The sequence below is a fragment of the Pristis pectinata genome, chromosome 5 (assembly GCF_009764475.1).
Source record: "Pristis pectinata isolate sPriPec2 chromosome 5, sPriPec2.1.pri, whole genome shotgun sequence".
In the NCBI taxonomy this organism is placed as follows: Eukaryota; Metazoa; Chordata; class Chondrichthyes; order Rhinopristiformes; family Pristidae; genus Pristis; species Pristis pectinata.
Window position 1 is genome coordinate 75,805,775 of NC_067409.1, and position 21,199 is coordinate 75,826,973.

At 41.5% G+C, this 21,199-nt stretch overlaps 1 protein-coding gene and 1 long non-coding RNA gene across 5 annotated transcripts in view; one reads left to right on the forward strand and one right to left on the reverse strand.

The window, feature by feature from the left end:
- LOC127570671 (uncharacterized) overlaps nucleotides 1–7,307 on the forward strand; it is a 28,248-nt gene extending 20,941 nt beyond the window's left edge. The window contains exon 3 of the long non-coding RNA XR_007956375.1: nucleotides 7,168–7,307. This is a non-coding gene — a long non-coding RNA (uncharacterized LOC127570671). The remainder of the gene's footprint in view (nucleotides 1–7,167) is intronic.
- A 574-nt stretch (nucleotides 7,308–7,881) lies between these two features.
- Nucleotides 7,882–21,199, reverse strand: part of gfod1 (glucose-fructose oxidoreductase domain containing 1) — a 79,578-nt gene continuing 66,260 nt past the window's right edge. For all 4 annotated transcript variants that reach the window (XM_052016441.1, XM_052016442.1, XM_052016443.1 and 1 more), the window contains one exon: nucleotides 7,882–8,808. In XM_052016441.1, coding sequence (XP_051872401.1) covers nucleotides 7,889–8,808 — 920 coding nt within the window. In that variant the 3' untranslated portion in view covers nucleotides 7,882–7,888. The remainder of the gene's footprint in view (nucleotides 8,809–21,199) is intronic.

Here is a 21,199-nt window from a genome sequence, read left to right on the forward strand (position 1 = left end):
AGGATTTACATGTCCTCCTACACCAGATGCATCACACCACACACTGCAGATGTTAGCAACTTTAAATAACTTTATATAGTGCCAAACACCAGTAAAATCAGTATAAATACCAGTAGAAATTAATCATCCAGTTGCCCAAAATTAGTTGATTTTCCTCATGAAAAGTACTGGTGAATTTCTCCCAGTTGCTGAAGGTATTGAACTGTAACCACAAACATCTCTGTAGTGACAAGTTTATGAGGGGCTGTAAGAGAAAGGCCCCACTGTTGGAAATGCTGTAGCCTGTCATTTTAAAAGCACCACATCCATTTGCTTAAAATAGAAGTTCTTTTAATTATTTTTATTTTTATCAGAGGAAAACATTATTGTTTTAACATTGTCAACAATAATGCAATATATGCAGAATAATGCTTCATGCTATCATTACAATAAAGGAATATTTAATACCACTAGTTTAGAGCGGACACAAATGGATTGTATACATGTAGCTTATTGAACCACGTTCTCTCATAGCTACCTTAGTATAATAGATGACTAATAATTGATAATAGGCTTTTGATGACATTGCGCTCATTTTGCTAGAATCCAATTTATGATCCACAGGACAACAATGCGTAGAAATTGGATTTTAAACATGTGGTGAATATAGTACTAATTCCCAATTAGATACCCCAGGAAAATATGGTTAAATTCTTTAGAATACTGTACAGAATTATGTGCTAAAATGGAGGCTTTTCCAGGCACAGCCTCTTCCAGTGTAACACAGATGAAAACATACTGCTCTGCACCAATTAGAGAAGGGATCTGGACACTTCCCAAGGCAGCTAGACACCAACAACGTCCACAATAGCTGCCATATTGGAGACAGATTGCAGAGGAGGAGGGGAAAGCTCCAGTTATTACTGAGTGACATCGTCCTTGTGACCAAACCGAGAAGGGGGATCCTGTGCATCAGGGGTGCCAGGAGACCAATCAAGGCCCCCCAACCACAGTACGCTGTTGGAACAGCAACTGTATCATCAGACTGGTAATCTAGAGGCCTGAGTTCAAATCCCACCAGGACTGCTGTGGAATTTAAATTTAGTTAACAACTAAAAATTGGAACAATGATAGTGGCTGGATTCAGTGACAAGGACCACAAAACAATTGGATCATCATAAAACCCCTTCAGGAGAGGAAATCTACCATCCTTAGTTGTTGGCTCTTGAGTGATCTCTGAAATGGCCAATCAAGCCATTCAGTTGTCATCATAACCTTGTCAAGGAGCATTAAGTGCTGGCCCTGCCAGTTATGTCCAGATCCCAAAAAATGAATTAAAATAAAAATCAGAAGAGTATCACAGGAGGTGGCAGTAGTGGTCTTGTCCGGACAAGACCTAGACTAACAGGAATCATACCCTATCATTTCTGACACTCTCACACACAGTTAAATTACATCTACTGCACTGGTGTTGTCTAGTATATCTGTTTTTCTCTATCAACTGGTTCTATGCAGTTTCACCCATCTCGGCTACATAGGACCTGCTTGAAACTGTGAGGGAACAGCAATAAACCATCAGGACCACAGCTTAACATCCTCAGTTACCCGCATTACGCTATTCATAACCAGCTCGCTGCTCTCAGTGGGTAAAACAATGCTATCTGTGAGCAGTTCGTAGTTCTCCAGGAGAAAAGAGATGCCATGTGACAGCAGTTAGTTCTTCTCCATGAACAGAGAAATGTGAGCAAATTGCTCTCCTGTGGGAGCAAAGAGATGCCATGCATGTGTACATCACTCTCCTACAGAAAAATAACGCCCAGTAACTCGTCGCTCTTTTACAGAAGCACAGTTCTGTTATCCTGTCTTCCCACCTCATTCACAAAGTCCTGCTCCAATTAAGCAGAAAACTGAGGAAAAGATTCTAGTCTTTAACTTGGAACAACAGGGTCTGTTAGTTAGCTCAGTTCTGGGTCTGGAAGTGGAATGTTGGAGTGGTCCGAGCACTCCTCTCATGCAGGCACCAAGTTACTGCCCACTAATGTCTCTCAGGTTGCACACTCGCCCACGCCTCACCACCAGCCGTGGGCTGCAGTCTGACTCCAGCCCAGCTAATCCAAGAGCTTTTTATGGGTCATATCCATGTAATTCAAAGGGAAAGGGGGCTTTCCAGCAGCCTGGTTGTAGCCACACGGGGGTCAATGAGATAATTATACATCCTGAACTTCATAAAATGTTATCAAATGGGACCGACATGAGAGTAAACAATTTTACTTATTTTTTCTGTTATAAATGATTTTGAACACATTAGCTGTGTTGAAATCTGTCTGATTTTGGGAGAAATAACATAAGTCATTGCGCAGAGATAAGTGACACTTGTGTGGCAGCTGCTGGCATTGCTAGACTTTGCCATTCCTCAGCTGGAAAGGTTGCATATAGAGTCAGCAGTGTCACCAGTGAGGCACCCATGGATATCTCAGCAGTTAAATTCTGGGGAGAGCACATTCTGTGGCCTTTGAGAGGTAGTCTCCGATGAGTTCTGAAGGTGCCCAGTCAGTTCCCTTAATGTCCGCAGGGTATCCCTTTAAATAGACTTAAATGCAACAAAGCGGCTTAACGTATTTTCTAGGTATGCTAAGAGTGTTCAATGAGAACTGCTGTAGGTAAAGGAGAAAACGTGATGTGCTGCTTATGACATTGTTAGATGCACCAGGAAAATTCAGCATTTATGTGGGGAAGTGTGCAGGCATATTTTCCATTGAGCACAAATTCACCCAGGAATAACTACTGGTGCCATCTACCCTGGGTAAAATCCCTGTCATGTGCACTTTGCACCTGAAAAACAGGTGCTGATGGATCCAATTTCTAAGCTCCAGTGTCCTAAGAATACAAACATTTACAATAAAGTAGACTGCATTCTCTTCAAAGACATAACACCATTTCTGATTATTCCTTCAGTGAGCGATATTCCTTGGGTTGTTAATGAGGGCATGTAACATTAGAAAACTGACCAGGACAGACTGCAAAAACAGTAACAGAATATCACAGTGCATACAGAATTATTTGCATATTACAAGCTGCACATATCAGAAAGCCCAGACAAAGAGCACCACATTTACTTAGCATAACAAAAAAAGCACAAACTATGTCTAACAAGCAGAGACAGAGACTAATCTTGGCTAACAATACAGCATCTTTAACTCTCTTCACAGTATGATGATATTAAAATCCCATTGCTTTATGCATATTTTAAATAAGAGTATTTAACAAACTAAGTATGTTTTGATCTGCCCTATCTATTATATATAAAATATAAATTTTGTACAGTCTCTGGTACTTATTTTTTTAACCTTGATAAATATCTTTCCTGCATATATACAGATATTCATGCTAAAAATACATGACCATAAATAACATAAGGATTTCACAGACATCTCCTCTGTACATATATGTAACATTTCAAGACATTAAATCAACACATTTAGTCATGAATATTAATTTTCACCTTATCATTAATAACATTTAATTTCAAATACAAATGCAGACAGCTCTTTGAGTGAGCACAGCCAAGAACTGTTTTATGGAATTCAGACATTATATTTAACTGGAGTGCACATTTCATTAATGTGTTCCTAATTTGTTATACATTTGATGGCAAATTGTACAGACGTATGTAAGTTAGAAAACTGCTGTCTGAACGATGTGAGTCAGCCTCAACTAGGGCTCACCAAATCCAGATTTAAGTCTTTGAATTTTTCTATTAGTATAATTCATAAGACATGTAATTAGGGCTTGGGTGTAGTTCTACCCTTTTGCAAGGTTTGGATTCTTTATTCTGCTATACGATATAGATAATCTTTTTATACTAATGGAGTTGGACTGCCAAATTTAAATAAGGTATAGTGTTATCCCAGAATGTTTATCACACATAGTTTACAATCACTGCCTTAGACAGTTTATTGTATAAAGCCGCATTTTCTTACACATATTAGTTTAGATGTATAAATACTGTAATATTGCAAAATAAACTGTTCCCAACTTTTTCAAACACACCCTAGTTTCCTCCAATCACCATGAATACTCTCCAACAGAGAAATGGATACCACTTCCTTAGTGTCAGTATTGGGCTTACTGCTTATGAACTTACTACTGGAAGAAAATCAGATGGCACTCTCCAATGCCAGTCAACTGATATAAACAGTTCATCTACCTTATGGCTCTCTTTAGCCTTTCATTGCATGTATCTTTTGTCTACAGAATGACCAAAGTAAGTATTTTATTATTATTTTCAATTGTTAATCAATAAGGTAGTTTTACAGTAATACTCCTAACTGGGAGTACCTATAAGCAATGTGAATTTGACCAAACAATTTTCTGCCTGAGGAAGGGTCTTCAACCTGAAATGGTAACTCTGTTTCTCTTCCCACAATTGCAGCCTGACCTGCTGAGTATTTCCAGCATTTTCTGTTTTTATTCTGGATTTCCAGCATCTGGTTTTGATTTTAATTTTCTGTTTTTGAATTGGTATATGCATAAGATGTGTAAGGTTTACCAGAGGGCATGTAGGTTATTAAAATTACCCTCATTGGGTAAGTTTAATAATCTACACTCCTACTGAACAACCAGTGCAGCAAGAAGAGTAAAAATAGCTTGGTCCACATCTATGGATTTCTATGATATTTCAAGTATAGAGCCATGGGAAAAGGGTTACAGTCTCCACATATCATGTTGTCCAGCAAAGTAAAAAATTGTAGATTTTGCTGGAGGAAGAGAGCCATTCCTCAGAAGATGATTCCAAATTCCCCAATGATAAGATCAGCAGAGAAACTGTTCCTGACCTTTTCCAACATAACTTCAACAAAAGTGTAAAACTTGCTTCACACAATTGCAGGATGTAAGCTAACATTTTCTCCATGGAACAAGAAAAGTTATTATTAGAAATTGGCAGAATTTCCCACCAGCCAATTCAAGACAGAATACTCAGGGATCAAACTGAGTGCCCAATGTATTTCTAAGTGAATATTTTCAGGGGAAAAAAAGCATCTTTTTATGTTTTACTGCCTTTATGACCCACATCAGTAATTTGCAGTTAGTTTTTTTTTTGCCTAAGGTTAAATAAAACATTTTTCAGAACTTTCATTTCCAGCATTTGGATTTGTAAAGGAATATTCAGTGCCAGACTGCCCAATGCTTTCTTGTGCCTGTTTGTGTATGCTCCCTTATGACTGCACCTTCTCACTGCCAGAATAGGGAGGGATAGGAGGGACAGGGAGTTGTGTGGTTTCTTTGTGGTACCTTAGCAGAGAGCTGCCACATTGGACAATCATAACAGCATGTTTGAGGGAAGTGAAGCATACCAAAACACCATCTTGCAAACCCACATCAAGTTGCACTACCTGTTTCAAACATCCTTGCCTCTAAATTCATGAAAATATAGTTTTCCTTTCTCTAAAGAGGGCAATAAGAGGGATAAAAATGCCTTGTATCACGAAGAGAATCACAAGTCTATTTTGTTAGCATTATTTATGTACACAATAACAAAAGTTTCATTGGCCTAGCTTAGAAGAACTTTATGTTAGAGAAATACTTGCACTTACATAGCGCCTTTCACAATCCCAGGGTGTCTGAAAGAATTTTCAGCCAATTCTGAAATTACCCACTGTTTCAATGTAGTCATAGCAGCCAATTTGTGCCGATAAATAGCGTTGTGATAATGACCAGATAACCTGACCTTGGCTGTGGGATGATTAACAGCCAGGGCACATGCCAAAACTGCCCTACCTTTGCTTTTCAAACTCACAATTTTTAAAAAAATTCTCACAACATTTAAATCTTGAAAATTTAATTCTAAGATACCATGGGTTTCGAAAGAGGTTGTAGATAGATAAATTTTGATCCTGGATGCAAAGAATGAGGTGTTCATCCATTGTCCAAGCTATGGCATGGCTCTTGCACCAGTGAGCTTTGCCTATTTCAAGTTTTTGTTTAAATATCCAAGCATCACTTGACCTTTGTATTGAAGAGAGTAAGTTACACACCATATAAAAAGAAACTAGCACCACCTTTGCGGTGGATGTTGCTGACAAGGTTGATGTTGATTCTCTATTCCTAATTACATTAGCAGGCAATAGGCCTTCCTAACCTCTGACAGCCTGAGTGGCATACTTGATGTGCTGGTTCAGAGCTAATCACGTTAGAGTGGCTGGGGTCATATATTAACCAGGTTTGCTACCTAAGAGGATATCAGTGAGTCTAGGAGCCTAGAAATTAATTGGCACCTGGAAAGGTTTGTGCTAATTTTGTGATGTGCCAGAAGACAAAAACTCAAGAGCTTCCTTTGTGAGCTCCACCAGTGTGCAGCGGGTAAAGAAAACGTGTACAGTCACAATGGGGTAATGGAGCAAGGTTCGGTTTCGGAAGGGGTGGATCAGGACCTCAAGGGTTGGGTTGGGTCATCAGGGAGTTTTAGGACTGGGTTACAGATGGTTCCTGCAGGCCATCGGAGTCATAATTGAGTGGAGGGTATGGGTCAGTGGTCACACTAGCTTTAGTTAATGACAAAGCATGACACTGCCTGTACACAAGAGATGGAATATCACTGATTTGGTGTGCAAATGTTCGGTACATGCTGTTGGCCCCCACTGTGCATTTCTGTGCACAAGAACTTCGGTGGAAAATTGCAGACTCTGATCCATGCAGTAAGCTCTGACTTTCTTTACTGAAAATTTCTTCAAAGAAATTTAATCCCATGTGTCAGGTAAATGCAGCACTACGAGAAAGATTTTCTTGGCCAGCATGCTTCTCCAACAATACAACAGCTTCACGGTCACATTTTTATGGATTTTATTTTAATTTCAAAACTTGTTTTAAACTGAATGGTCAAACTATAATGGTAGGATTTGAATTTGTGTTCCCTGAATTATAAATCCAGACCTTTGCATAACCAGTCGAGTAATGCAACCACTACACTGTCACACAAGATTGTAAAACATACTGAGGTGGAAAACCATCCTTTGTCGTATTCACTAAATGTGGAGTGTAATAACAATTCAGAAGCCGAATCCAATGTAATCACCATACCACATTGTGTACTTAATGCATACAACAGCAGACAAATTTCTATATCACCATTGGATATTTAAACAACTATTTTAAAACAGTTTTTAATTCACACTTTCTCCTTTTCTTTAGGTCTCCTCTTGCAATGCACTTGATGAAAGGGTAGCCAAGCAGCCTGCAGTCAAGCGTCCACCAGTGGTGTTCTCCAGTCAGGCACCAAGCATTCCCTGTAATGCTTCACATTACAGGAATTTCTTTATATCACTCCACTGTGAAAGCAACTGATATTACATACACATTGCATAGTAAACTGTGCCTTCTGGCTGCAAAATGTAAAAAAATATATAATTTCTGATGTGAGGGGTAATTTTAAGATTTAGTGCTCCTGTCACAGAACTTTGTGCAAGGGTAATGTATATAAAGAACTTACGCAAAGAGGTTCTGCATTTCTGGCTCACAGCAGACAATGATTAATAGATTTCTGCATGCAAAGATACTTGCTGCAATTCTGCAAAGTTCTGGGATACTAAACTGTAAAATGTACCCCTTTTCCCAACATGATGAATTCTAACAGAAGTCAACATATCAAACAGTAATGAAAAACAATTGCCTTTTCAAAAGTTTACAATAACCCTAGTTGGGATGATCATCAATAGTTATCAGCACTTGTTTGTTTCAATAATACTTACCACACACATCATTTTAAAATTACTTGGCATTTGCAAGTAAATTTTGTAGATGTGCCAACCTTATTTAAACCAGGAAATCCTATTAGTATAGCATCAACATGCTCACCCAAAGATTCTCTTAACATCCTCAGCCTAAACTACTTGCCATGAAAAGTAATTAAAAGTTAGTATAATAGGGACATTCTACTGCGACGCATTGCCTCGCTGATCAAATATGCAGGGCTAATCTCTGGTTCTTCTGTCATGATCACAATGTTCTGCCATTCACCAGTTTCATTTGACTTTTTAATGGTGTCCACTACAGACAGTGCATACAAGCAATCCTCAAATGTTGCTGCCATAGTTAGTGGTCTCCCATCCCAGGTCCGTCGATCTTCTTGGTCTTGGAATGCCTGTCGAATGGCTTGAACCATCATGATGGTACCCCTGAGGAACGGGATCGGGCAATCCCTGAAAGCTTTTTCTGGGAGCAATTCGTTGCTTAAAGGAGTTGAGTCTTCCAGAATCAATTCCTTCTGAGTTGCACTATTTCTCTGTCCATACAAATCACTGCCACTTACTATCAATCTGCCAGTGGACCCCACCACAATGATGTCCTGCTTGAAATCTCCAGGGACGTTGAAATTCAAAGTTACAGTACAGCACACACCAGCTTCTAGGACCATCTGAAAGGTGCAGAAGTCATCACTAGTGATCTGGCGGATCCCTCTTATGTGCTCTGTCTGCTTCACAAAGGTTTTCAGGAAGCCGTGGACTTTGACAGCCTTTTGGCTGGTCAGAAAAGTCAAAAGATCAATAATGTAGCTTCCCACTGAATGTAGTCCTCCACCACCCATCAAGTCATCACAGCTCCAGTTGTACTTCTTACCCAGGAGACTTCCACTGTGAACCTGGACTTCACAGATCATCAAGTCCCCCACATAACCCTCTTGAATCATTTGCTTCATTTTAACAAAAGCAGGAAGGAAACGAAGAACATTGCCCATGATACTCATAAGCTTGGGATAATAATGTGCAGCTGACATCATCTGAAATGCATCCAGAGGAGTTGCAGCTCTGTCGCAGATGACATTCTTTCCAATTCCTAAATCAAAAAGAAAAATAAAGTATATTAGCGTGCAGTCATTTATACATTTGCCTCGTGTTTGGCCACCTCAGAAAAACACCTGATTTCTCAGAGATGATCTGTAGCTTGTGCTGAGTTAACATAGAACTTAGAACATAGAACAGTACAACACAGGAACAGGCCCTCTGGCCCACAATGTCTGTGCTGAACACGATGCCAAATTAAACTAAGTCTCTTCTGCCTGTACATGATCCATATCCCTCTATTCCCTGCATATTCATGTGCCTGTCTAAAAGCCTCTTAAATGCCACTATCTCATCTGCTTCCACCACTACCCCTGGCAGCCTGTTCCAGGCAACTTCCACTCTCTGGGGCAGGCACAGTAATGTAGCAGTTAGCGTAATGCGATTACAGCACCAGCGACCCGGGTTCAATTCCCGCCGCTGTCTGTAAGGAGTTTGTACGTTCTCCCCATGTCTGCGTGGGTTTCCTCCAGGTGCTCTTGGTTCCTCCCACATTCCAAAGACATACGGGTTAGGAAGTTGTGGGCATGCTATGTTGGCACCGGAAGAGTGGCGACACTTGCAGGTTGCCCCCAGAACACTCTATGCAAAAGATGCATTTCACTGTGTGTTTAGATGTACATGTGACTAATAAAGACATATTATCTCTATGTAAAAAATCCTGACCCACACATCTCCTTTGAATTTTCCCCCTCTCATCTTAAGTACATGTTCTGGATAGTAGCTGAGGAAAGTAACAGAGATGTTTCAAATTTTCCTAACTATGGGAAAGGCATGTGTCTAGGTTTCCTTCTCCTGGCTTCATCTGGGTATACTAATGAACGTTGGGCAAGTTAAACACCAAGCTCCAATGAAATAACTTGAAGATTTCATTCTCATGTCACTAATCGCTACTTCAATGAAATACCAGAGCACATTCTTGGAACTGGAGTGAATATTAATAACAAACAAAAAAGCAGAAACCTTTCAGCCACTGTATCATTCTTAAGAAACAATACAACTTGTAGAGGAAAATAAGGAATGGAACTTGCTGGTAAATGGCGGCAAGTTTTACTGGAACAACAATTAAGATACTGGAGGAACTCAGCGGGTCAGGCATCATCGGTGGAGGGAAATACACAGTCGAGAACCCTTCATCTGGGTTCTACTGGGTTTGACAGCACAGATGAAACAATTTCTTCAGGGTATTTTGTAGGCAGGGCTTGTTCTGGCTACCTTCACCAGTCGCAGCATTATGTCATACAAGGCTGTGCCGATGCATGGAGTATCATCACTTTTGATTGTAAAGACCAGGCAATGGCAGATCCAACAAAGGTGAGTCCATAGCTGGTGTGTATGTCAGCAGGAAGGTATAAAAGTGTGGAGAGTTTAAATAATTCCTTACTTATAGCTGGAAACCAGAGAGTGTCCCTGTATGTTCATTATCCTTAAAAACGTTGAGGCAGGTGCAATATTCAGTTTGAAGATGCACTGAAAACTCCAAGGTCAGGATCTGTCTTTGGGAAATCCATCAGAAAGGTTGGCTGCAGTTCCAGCTATGCCCATAGGCAGTGCTATGGTAGGTCTCTGCCATGTTATATCAGCTCCAAAAGGAGGATCATTTTAACCAGCCTGGTTGGTAACTACCTCAATCAGACTGGTTAACTGATTTATATGCTGTCCAATTTTACTTTCTCAGAAAGACTAGTATTTCTAGGACTCCATCCTGGCAAGAGACAGCTTCTTTTCTGTTCATCCTTCTCACTCTTATCACACTTTTCCAATCGCTGCTGTTTCTCCCAATTGCATCTTTCAGCCAGATGAGCCTGTCATCTGCAGACGTCAGTCTGAGACTGGAGTCCCGGTCAGAGTGGAAGTTCTCCCCGCATTCTCCTGTGCTGGCCAATGTGTCCACGCTATGCCATACGGAATTCAGGAGGAATCGAAGTTTCATGAGCTTTTCGTTCAGGCTTGCAGGCAGTTAGGAAGGTGCTTCTGGAGAGACATTCCAATGAATCCAATTCCATGCAACCAATCTTGTCCCTTTCTAGAAGAAAGTATAGTAATCTCCAAGCTTATTGAAGGGGTCTAGTCTCGTATAGTCCAACAATACCGATGTCTCTTGTGACTAGAGCAGTTCTTCTCTCAGGCTGATGGCAAGGATCTTAGATCTGCACAAGTCTGACCAAACAATGGATAGGGTATCTTCTCAAATTGGAGACTTCCTCAGCTGTACTGTGTACCCATGAAACATCAGTGCCTTATGGTGATCCATACTGGTGAACTGCTTTCATGTCCATTGCATCTGATTGGTTCTCTTTACCCAATGTGCTAGAACAGTCACCATATGCTAAGGAAATGTGGTTTCAAAACCTTGCCAAAGGTCTAAGGTTCTCTCCTGCTTTAGCCTGTCCCCAAACCATTTGCCAAAGTGTGGGTGCTGCCCATCCTCCAGGGTCCTGATTCCGATCATCGAGCACTTTTCACCCAACCCACCCCACCCCTCAGATCACTGATTCTCCTACTCCTTGCACCCCCCCCCCCAGGCTTGGATCTGTCAACCTGATCCTCTCCCCACCTCCAGGCCACTGTCTTCTGAGACCCCCAACTGACCCACAATCTTCAGCCCCATCTTCCGGGTCCCGTTTTCAACATCCAAGCCTCCCCACAGCCATAATTCTCTGATCAAAACCTGACAACACTAGTCTCTATCCTGGTTGCCAAAAAGCACTGCCCCAAACCCACCTTGGCTCCAATCCCAATCACAGACCCGACCCACCTCGGACATTGCCCATCGGACCTCGACTCCCATCTCTCTCTCCTCCCATCTCTCTCTCCTCCCCCACCTGACCTCCACCATGATCTTTCTTCACACAAGCACAGTGTGCAAAGTGAATTGTGCGGTGCCTGCCCTTTAATACCTGTGAGGTTTGGAACTACAAAAGGCACTGGAGGTCAAATTGCAGGGCATCCAACCTGTCACTCCACCCGGGGACTTGCCCATCACCTGGACTGAGGGCCCAAATACATTTTGAATCTGGCCCTTCACCTCCACATCAGCCAAGTATGCTGTACACCCATTCATTTCAATTGGCTTGCCGAGCTTCATAAAGAAGGCAAGTTTAGTTGTTCCGTTTCTTTATTTCAGAGTATTCTTATGTTTTTAACTAATTAAGTTCAAATAATGTGTTCTTAATTGATTTTCATTATTATTTTAAATAAATTGTAGTTGTTTCAATTATTCAAATCAATCTCAAATGTATTTGTCTTTGGTCATCAGAGACATTAAAGAACAGGTTTGGAAATGCCTTTGACAGCAATTGGTTATCTGCTGCAGGTCCTCAGATTCTGTTGTCTGAGATTTACTTGACTCTTATAGACTAAACCTTTGGCTGGCTGGTAACTATAGCAAAGCCTTCGAGGTCTTTGGGAGCCACGCTGATGCCAAAGGGTAATTCATCAGACATTTCATCCAGTTTGGTTAAATCTCCGTATGAAAAATTTGAGTGCAGGAAATCACTGGAGTTGAAAGGTTTGGTCTTAAGTGTGAGCAGTGTGCAGAGTGAGCAGGGAGACCGCAGAGTGTTGTGAAGCAGCCAGGCAGTTGGAGTGTTGGCCCATTAAACAGTATAGACACACACAACAGCATTGGTTGTCTGCTGCAGGTCCTCAGATTCTGTTGTCTGAGATTTACTTGACTCTCATAGATTAAACCTTTGGCTGGCTGGTAACTGTAGCAAAGCCTTCGAGGTCTTTGGGAGCCACGCTGATGCCAAAGGGTAATTCATCAGACATTTCATCCAGTTTGGTTAAATCTCTGTATGAAAAATTTGAGTGCAGGAAATCACTGGAGTTGAAAGGTTTGGTCTTAAGTGTGAGCAGTGTGCAGAGTGAACAGGGAGACTGCAGAGTGTTGTGAAGCAGCCAGGCAGTTGGAGCGTTGGCCCATTAAACAGTATAGATTCAGGAGAACCAGGATCAGAAAATGCTGGTTGTTCTGCAGGTAAACAAAGGACTGTCTTTTGTCAGACCAGTGAGGTTGAAGATCATGCTGGAGATGAAAACTGAACATTGTATTCCTACTGATGTAATTTGGGTGAATGTTATACCCTGGACCATGTTTCTAGTGCTGACAAAAATCCTGTTGCAAAATCAGGGAATCAAAGTGTTCCCTGGGTACCAGGAGACTTATAAATAGGTGCAATTAATTCTTCACTGAATGAAGCCTATTTTCAACTGCACAGCATCGATTTTTGTTTCAGTATTGTGAGGACAAATTTCTAGACATCCAAAAGGCAGAGAATATGATCCACCAATTATTATCCTTCATTACTCTCACTAGTGACAGTATGGTGGGTTTGCAGTGATAAAAGATAGAAATTTAAATTTATGTTTGATAGTTCTATACAACTCTCAATGCAATGTAGCCATCTTCTCTCATTCAAATCCAGATCATTGCTAACGTTATACTGGATGTATGCACTAGGCTGCTACTATTTCAACGCACCACGTCAGGGGAAATGAAAGGCAAATCTAGGGCAGCGTAAGTCAAACCACCTTGGGTTTCATCATGAAAATTAACACAAAAGTAAGGCAGGACTTGGTAAACTGAAGTCAAGTATTAAATTAGATGCTGTAACTGGGGGAATGCAGTCTGTGTAAGATAAACACTAATGTGCCAGCTGGCTAAGAAAACATTAGCTCATTTTATGTTTCTCTGGCTACAACAAATCATAATGTTCTTATAATCCAAATATTAATCATGGTGAGAATTCCTTTGAACTGGAGTATTGATTTCTACTGCCTCAGGCAGTGTGACACTGTGAGCGTTGTTTCTCTCACTTTGCAATACGATAGTGCTATTTGTGAACTGCCAATGCAGGTTGGGGCGGTTACATGGCAGAAGGCAGGGGAAAGGTATTTACTAGATAGCAAAATGCTGTATTGAGAGGAAGGGCATTTTAACCCAAGATCAGGTGTGTTTCACAAAACGCAGGGGTTTAAATAGCTAGAGATGTTAGCAGGTCAAAAGCCTGATGCAAGCCTGTCAACTTCCAGGCTTTTAGCCTACACAGAGTGGGCAACAAATGGGAAACCCTTTGGTAATGGCAGGTTGTTGAATTAAACACATTAAATGCTCTAAAGATGAGTTTGATTGCATTTCTTTGAATTTAATAAGATAAGATTTCTTTATTAGTCACATGTACATCGAAACACACAGTGAAATGCATCTTTTGCGTAGGGTGTTCTGGGGCAGCCCACAAGTGTTGTCATGCTTCTGGCGCCAACATAGCATGCCCACAACTTCCTAACCCGTACGTCTTTGGAATGTGGGAGGAAACTGGAGCACCCAGAGAAAACCCACGCAGTCAGGGGGAGAACATACAAACTCCTTAATCTTGGACACAATGGTTTTCTACCTCTATGAAACTAATCAATAAGATGGCATTGGACATTACTACATGAGATGCCAGGGACTTACTCAAGCTACATACGAAAGCTAGTTGGTAACCTCTCTTTTTTCCCTCCTTCGTCGCCGACACAAACCAGGCATCCACCTATGCTTTGTCCAATTCCCACTGCTTGCAATTAATCCTGGCTTCTCATTCCACACAAGCCAAAAGGCCATATGCTAATTAACAAACATAATTCTGCAGTGGTGACAGAAGAATTCATTTAAGAGAATTTTTACAATGGAAAATTAACACTGTCCAAAACACCCATTTCCATGGCTGTGCCACTACAAATTCAAAGAACTGCAATCAAACTCGTCCTTCTAGCATTTAATGTGTGTAATTCAACAACCTGCCTTTACCAAGTTGTTGAGTTGTTGCCTGATGTGCTTAGACTTAAAACCTAGAATATAGCAGGTTTGTATCAGACCTTAGACCTGCTGGTATCTCCAGCTATTTAAACCCCTGTTTCCTGCAAAACACACCTGATCTCAGGGCTTAAAATGCCCTTCCCGATTGACTGATTTTAGACATATCTGCACTGGATGAGTTCCATTCTGAGAAAAGGTTAGACAGACGAAGCTTGTACCCGCCGGAGGTTAGAAGAAGGGGAGAAGACGATTTAAATATATAAGATTCTGAGGGGTCTTGACAGTTGGATGTTTCCTCTCATGGGAAAATCTAGAACTAGTCACTATTTAAAATAGGGGACCTTGCATTTAAGAAAGAGATAAGGCAATTTTTTTTCTCTTTCAGGGTTACAAGCCTTTGGAATTTTCTCCCTTAAAAAGCAGCAGAAGCAGAGGCTTTGGATGTGGTTCGGACAGAGGTAGAATGATTCCTGATAAGAGTGAAAAGTCATTGCTAGCAGACAAGAATGTGGGGCTAAGGTTACAATCAGATTGGCCATGATTTTATTAAATGGTGGAGCAAACTTGAGAGGGGCTGAGTGGCTGACTCCTGCTCCTAATTCGTAGGTTCATTTGAAGGTTTCAGGTAGGTGAGCAGAAAGTGTAGCTAGCTGCCAAAGGCCTGGAAGCCTCCAGTTCGGCCACAATGGACTCAGATGAAGATTACGATAGGCAGCCCTCAGATGAAGATTACGATAGGCAGCCTGTAGCTAAAGGCTGATGAGTGTGCACATGGAGAAGCCAGAGGCATTGTTCCTCTCCTAGCTTCAACCTTGCACACAGTTTTGAGAAGAGCCTGGAATACAGCAGGAAAGTGGTGGTCAGTTGTATGTCACATAACCCTGGTGTATGATGGCAGAGACCATGGCCTCTGTTACAGCACAGGTAGTTCCAATCCAGCAGGTTTTGCCACATTAGCTCAGTTTACTTCATGGATAGAACAATGAATGTCTACATTGTTTTTTCAAGTGGTTTGTGCTTTTAGCAATGCATCAATCTACCTTTCCAGAATGAGCATCAGTTGTTGTATTCTGTCTCTCGTCCAATCAAATCCACAAGATATTTGCAGGTCCTGCTTGTTTCCCATCACCGTCAGTGACTCTCTAACATGTCTACAGACTCTGTTTCACATCCACCGGCTCTCCAACTCATCCACCGGTTCTCCCCACATGTCCACCGGCTCGCCAAACATCCACCAGCTCTCTCAACATGTCCACCGGCTCTCTGACACGTCCACTGGCTCTCCCAACACATCCACCGACTCACCCAACACGTCCACCGACCCTCCCAACACATCCACCAGCTCTCCCAACACATCCACCGACTCTCCCAACACGTCCACCGGCTCTCCAACATGACCACCGGCTCTCCAACATGACCACCGGCTCTCCCAACATGTCCACCGGCTCTCCCAACACACCCACCGGATCTCCCAACACGTCCACCGGCTCTCCCAACATGTCCATCAGCTCTCCAACATGACCACCGGCTCTCCCAACACGTCCACCGACCCTCCAACTCATCCACTGACTCTCCTAACACGTCCGCCGACTCTCCAACTCATCCACAGACTCTCTAACACCTACCAGTGGTAATTCTCAGATGTTCATGATGATGGAGCAGCCAGATCAAACATTATCTGTGATAGATGACAGTAAACCCAAGTCCAAAAAGTTTTGGAAAAGTCAACAGAAACATATCAGAAAAAAAATGAAGGGCAAACCCCTTCAATATGAAATAGAATGAAGCTAAACTAGGCTGTGGTGGGCAGCAGCTGGATATACTCAACTTCTATGCATACTATAAAGATAAAAGTCCTCTTTCTCTTTACTTCTCTTTCTCCCCCTCCCTCTCTCCCACTTTATATGTTTCTTTTTTTTAACACTACGTCTCAGTGCTAGGTGAAATGTTCCAACTTCAATTAGCTTGGGTAATCTTATTCCCTTTATAATGGATATGAATCCACAGCATAACCCCACTTTAAGTTCAATATTCTTTGGTATTTAATAGAAAACTTAAGAGAATTTATCAGGATGAAAGACATGCAAAATGAAAATGTCGCATTGGCTGAACAATAAAATCTATCTTGCATGCAAGCTAAACTCACTGGATGTACCATTAAATGCCTCTCAGTCTGATCTCAGACCACAAAAGAGAAAGGTAAAGGATGATCTGATAGGAGTTGTTAAAATCATTTAGGGTTTTAATAGGACAGAAGGGGGAAATGTTTTCACTAGTGAGGGGGAATCCAAAAGTACTGATCATAAACATAAGAGTGAATGCACAGGGAATAGTTGAGAATAATATCATGGATGCACTTAAAGGGAACCTGGAAAAGCCTACTTTAGACTAGTGATTCACCAGTCAATCTCTAGGCCTGAGGACTGAGATGCCAGTGGAAGAAGAAGGCCCTACAAATTGAATGGCTTATGCCTTTTGCTTTTGTCCTACAGACCCCAGTTGGTCCAGAGTCATAACACTGTATCGGGCCTCATGCTGAGCAGTGAATTGAGTAGACCTCTTCTGTTCCTGTTGTATGCAAGAGTTAGAGGGATGCAGAACAGGCAGTTGCTGACATCAACCTTTACAGAACAGATCTGTTGCCAGCTCAAATTAGGCTGCTCACATGCAGCCAATACACTATGAATCAAGATCAGGAGCTGCATCTGAAGAGCAGGAAATCCCCCACCTGTGCTATAGTTTTCAGGCCTATCAGGAACTGAGGTGTAAAGCTCATTGTAGTCCATGGAGCTGCGGACTTGTACAACAAATATTTCTGCAATTTCTATCAAAGGCTGGAGTAAACGTTGGTATTAATGTTTCACACACACCTCTTCTCATCCTACTTCCCCTAACTCTGTCTGCAAGATTTCTATTCCCTCCTCCTCACTGTACTTTGAGGTTTCCCTTTAAACGCACGCAAACCAGCCTCCCCTCTATTGACTCCATCTACATTTCCATTCGGGAAAGCAGCCAACATAATCAAAGACCCCTCCCTCCCTGGTCATTCTCTCTTCTCCCCCTTCCCATCATGCAGTAGATACAAAAGCCTGAGGGCACAAACCACCAGGCTTAAGGATATCTTCTATCCCACTGTTACCTGTCCCTCTTGAATGGACCACTTAACGCGAAAAGATGAACTCTTGCACTTTATCTGTCTACCTACACTGCACTTCCTCTGTAACCATAACACTATATTCTGCATTCTGTTTGCCTTTTTACTACATCGATGTACTTATGCATGGCATGATCTGACTGGATGGCATGCAAACAAACGCAAACAAAAGCTTTTCACTGTATCTGGGTACACGTGACAATAATAATAAACCAAATGGATCCATACTTCTTATTTAAACTATTTCACACTGTATCATTCTCTGGGAATAGAAGCTTCTCCTGGATTCCTTATTGGATTTATTAGAAACTATCATACGTTTATCATCATTACTTTTGGATTTCCCCTCACAAGTGAAAACATTTTTTCCACTTTCACCTTATCAAACCCCTACTTGGTTTTAACAACTTCTTTTGGGTTTCCCCTTCACTTATCTTATTTCTAGTCTGAGTCAGATGACTTCTGATGGAACAGGGAACAAATGTCGAGCATTATTACCTGGAAAGAATGGCTCATTGAATTTCGTCTAATGCCTGTCTGTGTGTTTATTATTTCCTGTGCTTTAATAGTTTCCTTATACCATTGTCCAAATTATCAGTTTAACCAGACCATATATTTATTGACCTGAGTACATTCAGATCCAGAGCTGGGAATCTTGTGTATTCAGTGTAGCAATTGTTCACTTACCCTAATAACTCACAGTTCCAAGAAAAGCTTAGACTTTGTCCAATCTGAGAAGCTGGGGGGAGGGAGCTGGTGAGGGACTTTGAACATACCAACTGATGACACTTATAAGGAGGTGCTGGCCATACAGAGGGGGCAAAAATAACTGTAGGTTTTTAAGGAAGGTTCTAAAGGCTTTACAGGAGAATATGAAGTCCTAGTAAAGCTGTAGAAGGAGATGCTCGAGGGGGTGAGGGGAGGAAACAACGCCAAACAAAAAGTAATTCCAGTTTGGAGATGCCAGATATCATCATTTAAACTCAACCCTTGATCCTGATACAAATAATATTCTCTTATATAAACATATGAATTTGATGTAGGAGGAGACTACCCAGCCTCTTAAGCCGGTCCACTATTTGACAAGATTATAGCTGGTCTTGATACAAAGCCTTCAATAAAATCCCCACCCATTGCTTTCCAACTTTGTGTCGCCTGCTCGGTTACAATGATAACTGCTAGAAATCACTGCCAACAACAGCAGTGGATAGTTGCTTCTGCCAGAGGCTCCATTCTCTGCATGTACCACCTAAACCCAACCAAAACCAGCCTGCCCCTTCAGTTCATTGTTACTGCAGTAAATCTTGGAAGATGTTCCGGAGCTGATTTTGATCTGTCATTCATTATGATTTCAAAGATGTGCAAGAAGGCTGTAAACAAAGTGCAAGCTTTACAGTCTTCTGATTCTGCAAAAAAGTCCTCGGTGCAGCAGATGGAAAGAAGGTGAACTGTCCTGTTTTCACAAGGAGCCAGAAGGTTCTTGCAACACACAATGAGAAGCAGTCAGTAGAGATAGCTCTGTCAGTCAATGTGAAGAAGGAAGAAAGCCCTGAAGATCTGTATGCAGTCCAGCAAGAAGTTCAATAACCTCATAAGTATGATCACGTTCAGTGGATGCATCTTTGAATGATATATCCCACCAACTGAATCACTAGCATTAAACCCTGCTTGCATCCCCATCACTAACATATAATCTCTATCAATCAGGGTTTGTACCTAATTTTCATATGCTTCACCACCACATCTCACAGGATGGATATACTGCCAGCTATTCAACGATGACAACCAGATCACCAAACACATTCTGCAACACTTCCTAACTCACGTTCTTCTCTCTTACAGGACCAGATAGCACCCAACGAGAGATAGCAACAACTAATTGATGGATAGGAGTAGCTGAATTTACTCCAGGTAGTAAAGTAAGTTGTGAAGATGATATAGCAGGCTGCAAGGGGGTATGGATAGGTTAAGTGAGTGAGCAAAGATCTGGCAAAAAGAGTATAATTTGGGGAAGGATGTAATTGTCCATTTTGGCACAAAAAATATAAAAACACATTTTCTAAATGGTAAGAGATTGCAGAACTCCAGGATGCAGAGGGATCTGGTGTCCTTGTACATCATTTGCAAAAGGCTAGTGTAAAGGTACAGCAAGTAATTAGGAAAGTTAACGTAATGTTATGAATTGCTAAGGGAATTGAATATAATAGTACAGAGGTTATGCTTCAATTATATAAGGAATTGGTGAGACCACAACTGAAGTACAATATTGATCTCCTTATTTATGGAAGGTTGTTAAGGTGTTGGAGGCAATTTAGAGAAGGTTTACCAGACCAGTGGGTTGGTTGTCTTCAATGAAAGTTTGGTCAGCGTAGATTTGCATCTGCTGGAGTTTAAAACTGTTTTGAGAGAAGACTTGATTGTAACATACAATATCATGAGGGGCCTTGACAGGGTGTTTATGAAGAGAATATTCTTGTAGGAGAATCTGGAATTGGGGTCATAGTTTAAAAATAAGGGTTTACCCATTTAAGAAAGAGATGAAATGATTTCTTTTTTCTCTCTCAGATGGTCACGATTCTTTCAAACCCTCTTCTTCAAAGAGTCTTTGAATATTTTGAAGGCAGAAGTGGATAGATACTTGATAAGCAAGGAGTGAAAGGTTATTGCAAGCAGAAGGAAATTCAGAATTGGATGCAGAGTTTGTAATCAGACCACCTATAATCTTGTCAAATAGCGGATCAGCTTGAGAGGCTGGGTAGTCTCCTCCTACATCAAATTCACATGTTTATAGAAGAGAATATGTTTGCCATTGGTGGAAGATCCTATTATTGAGATTGTGGGCTGAAGTGACAGAGAGTGACAATGTCCTTATACCTAATTCTACCTAAATCCATTTCACCCTCATCCCACAATGTCTTCTGAATTTCAAGCAGCAGATGAGGGAAGCATGCAAATCTCAGTTTCCATCACTCCCCTCACCTCACGCCTCTTTCTCCTTTCAGATAACCAGGACCTGAAACTTGGTGGATGGTGGAACAGCAGCAGCTCCAGAGCAAGGACACAAGATAATAGGAGCAGGAGTAGGCCACCAGGCCCCTCAAGTCTTCCCTACCATTAAATATGATCATGGTTGATCTATCCATGCCTCAGCTCCCCTTCTGTGCCAGTTCCCCATAAGCTTCAATTCCCTGAACTTCCAAAAATTTACCTACCTCCACCTTACTGATCCAGCCTCCACAGCCCTCTGGAGGAACGAATTTAAGAGATTCACCACCCTCTGCGAAAATAAATTTCTGCGCATCTCCATTTTAAATGACCGGCCCCTTATCTTGTAATTATGTCCCCTTGTTCGAGACTCTCCTACTACTGAAAACATTTCAACATCGACCCTTATCATGACCCCTCAGAATCTTATCTGTTTCAAAAAGG